This window comes from Electrona antarctica, assembly GCF_951216825.1.
Source record: "Electrona antarctica genome assembly, chromosome: 11".
Taxonomy (NCBI): Eukaryota; Metazoa; Chordata; class Actinopteri; order Myctophiformes; family Myctophidae; genus Electrona; species Electrona antarctica.
The window spans coordinates 12,107,982-12,114,504 of NC_136792.1; the positions used below are offsets into that span (position 1 = coordinate 12,107,982).

The 6,523-nt window shown below is 43.0% G+C and overlaps 1 protein-coding gene across 1 annotated transcript; it reads right to left on the reverse strand.

The window, feature by feature from the left end:
- Window positions 1-1,599: 1,599 nt before the first annotated feature.
- On the reverse strand, window positions 1,600-5,341 carry med29 (mediator complex subunit 29). Its single transcript, XM_079514429.1, has 4 exons — window positions 4,849-5,341; window positions 3,945-4,003; window positions 3,748-3,832; window positions 1,600-2,311 (listed from the first exon to the last, which is right to left on the reverse strand). The coding sequence occupies exons 1-4, from the start codon at window positions 5,065-5,067 to the stop codon at window positions 2,084-2,086; spliced, it is 591 nt and encodes a 196-aa protein (XP_079370555.1). The 5' UTR covers window positions 5,068-5,341; the 3' UTR covers window positions 1,600-2,083.
- Between the last annotated feature and the right edge of the window lie 1,182 nt (window positions 5,342-6,523).

A 6,523-nucleotide genomic window follows, 5' to 3' on the forward strand; every position in this document is an offset into this window, starting at 1 on the left:
CTTTTCCTTATATTGAATATTGACAGTGTCAACAGTCTGTCTCGAGAGAGACTACTTACACCGCAACATCCATATTGTGGGATAAGCTTTCGCAGGAGAGGAGGCAAATGCAGATTAGTCGAACATGCGCTGCTCCCATGCTTGCGGTTAGGGTTGGTTTTGAGGTAGGTTGTCGGTCTAATGAGTCGATCAAGCAGATCGACAAGCTTGTCCATCGGCTATTTTCAGCGAAAGCTTTCCCCACAATAACAGAAAAGATACTAGTATAGATCCCTGAGGGATTCCGGTCAACCATGTGGGGTTTAAGTGGTTAAGACATATTTCACGTATGTGAAGTGTTATTTGTTTGTGCCAGAAAGTACATTATAATCCCTGAGATAGATGACTTCATGTGGTTTATTAACTGTACGTGGAAAACCTTCCACATTAGGAGGCCTATCTATCTGCATGTTTATCAGGTTTCCCTCTGTGTGACCCCTGCATTGTGCCTGCCCGGACCTCCTGCTGTGCCAATTTGGCAGTGGTCTAGCAGAGTATATTTAAACCAGATCCATTGTCAATAAACCCCACAATGGTCAGAAGATCTCACACCTGCTCATCATGTGCTCCATCGTCACATCATTTATCTCTCGGATCAATGGTTTTCAGAGTGGGGTCGTCCAGGGACAGCCTTTGGAGAGGGAGGGGTCCCTAGCTTGGAACCAAATGGACCCTTACAGGTCTGTACTGTTGTGTACACTGAAGAAGGAACTGGAGCAAACAAACTTGGACAATTGAAGTGTTTTTTAAATTTGTTATAACAAGGTGATATTGATATTGAAACGTATTATCATGTTATTAAAAGGGCTTTAATTGTCCAAGCTTGCTCCAGTGCCTTCCTTCTTCATACATACTTGCTGCCAGTCCTGAGATGGACCGGAACGGAGGACCAACCTGAATTTGACTTGAGGCGTGGTGGAACCCTTGTCCTGTCCAGTACACTTTCAGAGAAAAACTTTTACAGTGTAGATTAGGGTCCCCAGAGGTATACATGCAAATTGCATTAAATGGGGGGTCTGTGGTTTAATGCATATCAAGTTGGGATTCTTCAAATTTAATTGAAAACGTTTGAGAACCACCGTCTTGGGATTAAAGTTATAGTCATCTTAAACTGCAGGAACGTCTTTTACCCATTATCTACATACAGACAACCTTTCTCTGTACTGGGGGAGCCAGTCTACAGCGGCCGGCACAGCACCAAAGAGGGTTTCCAGTATCTTGTCTAGGGTTTCACATGGCAGAGTGGTATGTCTCTGAAGTGTGTTTACGTAATGAGAAACGTGAGCCATCCGAGGGAGACGAACATAAAGCAGTCAATCTCTGGCTATAGACCTCTGGTTTTCAATGTGAGGTCCAGGGACCCTAATCGAGGTGCTCCAGCTACATTATTGATAGTTAGGAATAGGAACACAACTTAAACATTTTACTTATTTTGTCCCTGTGTTTAATACTTGAGTGACCGTTAAATTAATCTATTCAAATTGAAGTCTTTCATCAGCTCAAGAAAATGAATATTTAAAAGAAATCCCTACCCTTCTTGAATGAAAAACTACCAACAAATTCTGTAGAAAGTTTTAATATTCAATAATACAAACAGTCTAGAAAATGTGAGCACTCAGTTAGCAATGTTGCAACTCATGCTGCTCTGCCACCATCTGCTGGCCATCTTATGCCATTACTTATTTGTTTTTAGACAAATTAATATTTACAATGTTTACAACAAACCAAAGTGGAAAACTAAAATGCAGGTCTCAACACATAAGCTTGTGTGCAGATAAAACAACTGCATCTAAATCAACTTAAACAAACTGAAAACACTATACACCCTTAAGTGTGAAATATACTGTCTCACTAGAAGTCACTAGGAGCACATATGCTCCTGGCGCCTTATGGTGCCAAACAGACAATCTACAAGCTCACACCGTGTCGCAGATGTGAGCTTGTAGAGCTGCTATTATTGGCACGAGGCGACTTACAACTCTGGCTTTAATCCGAATAGGAAGCGTAGTAGCAATGCGCCGGCCATGTGGTCTGCTGTACTAGTCTACATGCTTCCCGCTGGCTGTCCCTTCCCCGCGATTTTCTTGGAACACTCCAGCAGAGCGTTGTGAATGTCTTTGGCACAGGAGATCTGAGACTTGATCATTCCCAGGTACTGGGCGTACGACAGGGACTCCGTCTGCACCGTGTCCGGCTTGGTGGCCGTGGGGACCAGGTTGGGAGAGTGTTTGGCGCTGTCGATGCTCTGGGACAGACACTCGTAGGCCAGCCGCTGGACACAAGAACAAAAAAGACATGATGGTTAAGAGAGAGGTCTGGTTTGTGCACTTTTTTTCTGCCGCTCCGGTTCGGCCTCCATCCTTTTATTACTCTATGGCAGTGATTCCCAACCTGTGTGCCGCGGCACTTTAGTGTGCCGTTTGAAATGGCCAGGTGTGCCGTTTGATTTGAACAAAAGTAGCCTCGGAAACCCAGACGTTTTTAATTCCAGGAAGAAAAGTAACCCTGACGGCCGACCATCCCCCGATAGCAATATATACTGGGCTGCCTGCGGTTGTTGTTGCCCATCCCCACCAGTCTAACGACCCTCGGCCATAGAAATGCTAATGTATGGCTTTGTTTACATGGGGACATCACCTACTCTCCTGGCACGTACTGCATAAACAAAAAACACCGCAATACCTAAGTGCGTTCCAGCCTGCTTTTTGCTGTTGTCTTTTAAGCTGACCTACAAGCCCACACTGTGTTGCAAAAGCAGCAGTGATGGACCATAGAGTCTATGGTCTGTACCACCTTGGAGGGGCCGGCTCGTCTCGTCAGGGACCTGATCAATCCCATGAGTCATGTGGGGCTCTGCTGGCCAGGGAGCTCCACACTATTTGAACACACACATTCCGTTACTGGAGCCCAGTGGGGGAAACATCACCTAGGATCTTTCCCTGTGTGTTAACCAAACTGCTTACTTCTGTCAAGTTATGCTCCCTCAGGAAAGGAGCTGTTCTGTTTTTTGCTAAGTTATGCTCCCTTAGGAAAGAAGTTTTGCCTGTTATTGTATCTTCTTTTTTAGTTAGGCCACCATTTATTGTAAATATCTTTATTATTGTAATAATATATAATAATAATTTTATCTCGACAACACTGCAAATGAGGGCAACCTCAATGTCTTTCGAGAATAAATAAAGGATTGAATGAATAAATTTGCATTATTTGATCCTAGTGTCCGTTTCTCCCTCATATGTTGCATTTCATTTAACCCTAGACAACTGGTTTTGTAACAGTCCCGGTTTGGGTTTTTCAAAATATGGTAAGTCTAACCCAAAGTCCTGTAAACATTTTATAGAAGGATATGCAAAGGGAAGCATATCTCATAATTCAAGTTAAAGAGTCAGAAGAAATGCTGACATTTACACTTGTTTATTTGGCTCACAGACAAATGCTTATAAAAAGAGTCTTCCTCAAAGTGTTCTCTAACTCCTGAACAAGGTTCTTTTCTCTTTTTGTAGGCGTTTTTGCGGTTGTGGTGTGAGCCAAAAAAAAGTGCAAAAGTGAGAATTTTGACCATGACTTGGTGTTTGAGAAGTCATTAGCCTATACCGTTTTCACATATTTTGGAACAGTTCTAATGATGTACTTGACTGTAAATCGGGAATCATTAGGTATTCAATCAATCAATGTCGAACGAGTGCGTGTGTGTGTGTGTGTGTTTACCAGACAGAGCTCCAGTTGGTCACAAAGGGCATAAAACTCCTCCAGACTTTTATCAAAGCGTTGAACTTGACCATCGCTGCTTTTGCTAAAAATAAATCATGTAAAAACAACAACAAATCATCATCAGAAACAGAAATTGTTCAGTGTGATCTAATAGGATCATTGTGGAATGCGTGAATGAATGCCAGGATACTTACATGCCATTATCAATTGATGTGTTGTGGCCTAAATTCAGAGATGCAATTCTCATAACATTCTGTGAAAAATAAATATAGAGGCAAGGTTAATGTGATATATATTCAAATAGAAAACAAATGAGAGAAAAGGCACAGAGGCCAAGTTTTAGAATGAAGGAGATCCGATTCCGAGCACTAAAAAATGTGGAGGAAGATACAACATTTTTTTATTCTATAAAAATGCCAACATGTCTCGACCGGGTTAATGTCTTCTTTGACAAATAGAAATTGAAATAGAAGGGCTGTTCTCAACTAGAGACATTATTTTAGACCGATATTCATAGATATGTGTCCACACTATTCACTATGAATGCACTACATTTAGGACCTCTTTATGACAAGATACTAAGATAGAAGATACAGATTTTAACATGGTCCTTTGTTCAGGCTTTTTTTTTGGGGGGGGGGGTCATTTTGTTTTCCATTCTTTGCTTTTACTTTTCTTTGGCTCCTTGAGCTGCAAACACGAAAGCCTGCATAAACAATAGTTTCACCTCACTGTTACCACCTTATTGCCTAAACAATAGTTTCACCTCACTGTTACCACCTTATTGTTACCTGTTGTAACAATACAATGATTGATTGGCTATTTGGCTGGTTGATTTAATCAACACAATATGACCTTGTGTCTGCTGAATACCATCATTCAGAGACCACCAGCCTTGCTGCTGCTCATTTGTCAATAAATAATTCATTTTAGCATGGAAAAAAGATAACCTAAATAAAATATTTTGTCTTGGGCCTAGACTTGGATCAAGATATACGTTTTTTTTTCTAAATTAGAGTCAGGGTCGATAAAATACATCTATGATAGTCTTTACTCTTGATCCAACAACACGGCTAGATACTCGGGCCCAATCATTACCTGCAGACTCTCTTTCAGTTGTGGGATCAGCATCTTGAATCTGTGAACGGGATCAAAGTCCTGCTGTTGACTCAGTTGTTGTTGTTGTTGTTGTTGCTGCTGTTGTTGTTGTTGCTGCTGCTGTTGTTGTAGAGAGGCAGCAGCAGCTTGCTGCGGCATTCCTCCTGCCTGAGGAGGAATCGGTCCACCGGGTTGTTGTTGCTGTTGCGGCGCCGCCATCTTGACAGAATGAACATGCAGCACGACAAAACTACCGGTTACACTCTCGCGATGGAGAGAGGATGGGCTTCTTCTCGTCGCAGATGAGTATAGGGGTGCGTTCGGAAATGCGCCCTGGACGCACTGGTGTGCTCTCTTGTCGTTCGTTTATTCAGTGCAGTCGGTGCGTTGTCGTTCGAAAATCCGAGTGCCCGCACTGAGCGACCTTACCCTGAAGCTGGGGTTGTCCGGTGTGAAATGAATGCGTCACAGCTGTGGTCGTTCGTAAATAAGGCACACTGAATGCACTCTGTGACGTCCCCGCCCACCCATAGAGTATATAAAAGGATAGAGACTGAACTGCCGCGAAGCTCCGCCCCCCCAGCTATTCATGTCAGTGGAAGTTGCTCAGTGGCGTTTTGAAGCACCCGGAAGACTGCCGGAAGTCGGTCCGGGGTGACGTTGGAGTGATGGTCCTACGTCACGACACAATGTTAAAGCCCAGCTGCACGGGGTTTCCCGGTCATGAATCCACGGGTCCGCCTGTAGTCCCTCCTCCTACCACTAGGGCCCAGAGCTTCAACGTTGAATAGCCTCACTGGCCCCTTCGCCCACCACACTCAACAAACAAACTGACCACATTCCCGGTGCGCATTTCCGAACGCACCCCAGCCGCGCCTCACCAGGCTTTCAGTAAGACAGAGTTATGATGGGGGCAGAAAACTGAGCACTCGAGCGCTGTTCATGCAGCCTGGAAGGCTGGAAATAGTGACAGACAACTGACAAGCTGGAGTCCGAGTTTACATTGTTTTCAACGAGGGCGGCGCAAATATCAGCAATTTTAGGCATGTGTGCAACATAAAGTATTGTACAGAGAGACAACTAAAGTCTCTGTAATGTTTATGTTGTACTATTTATTACTACAAATTATCTATTCTAAAATAAAGGGATTTGGGCTGTTGCCTACAGTGCATTCTGCCAACTTCTGGTCATTGGACTGGCCTCATTAAGTGAAGAGAGTTGTCATAACCGTTGATGCTCATAGGGCCAGTGGCGCAATGGATAACGCGTCTGCCTACGGAGCAGAAGATTCCAGGTTCGAGTCCTGGCTGGCTCGTAGTTTTTGGGTCGTCCACTCACAGTTAACATTCTTTGTATTGAGTTGTGCTTGAAATGTCCTGTAATTCTGCAAACTGTTAATAAATATTTCAATCAATCAATCTAATAACTGTCTTTACTTCTATGGCTCATATCTAAACTCTGGGCTTAATATATGATCCCATACCACGGAAGGACGGCAGTCGCACGGTGATTGGCTAGCCGGTTGTCAGGCAAACGTTGTGACGTTGTTTTTAATGTATTATTATTATTGGGATTAGGATTATTATTACTATTATTATTATTATTATTATTATTATTATTATTATTATTATTATTATATTTTTGTACTTGTATTTTGGGACCGACTCTCCCTAGA

Coding starts and splice junctions, on each gene's coding strand:
- med29 (XM_079514429.1), bottom strand. CDS start 5,067: ATGGCGGCGCCGCAACAGCAACAACAACCCGGTGGACCGATTCCTCCT. Junction 4,004..4,848: donor AACTGAAAGAGAGTCTGCAG/GTAATGATTGGG, acceptor TATTTTTCACAG/AATGTTATGAGAATTGCATC. Junction 2,312..3,747: donor ACCAACTGGAGCTCTGTCTG/GTAAACACACAC, acceptor TCTTGTGTCCAG/CGGCTGGCCTACGAGTGTCT.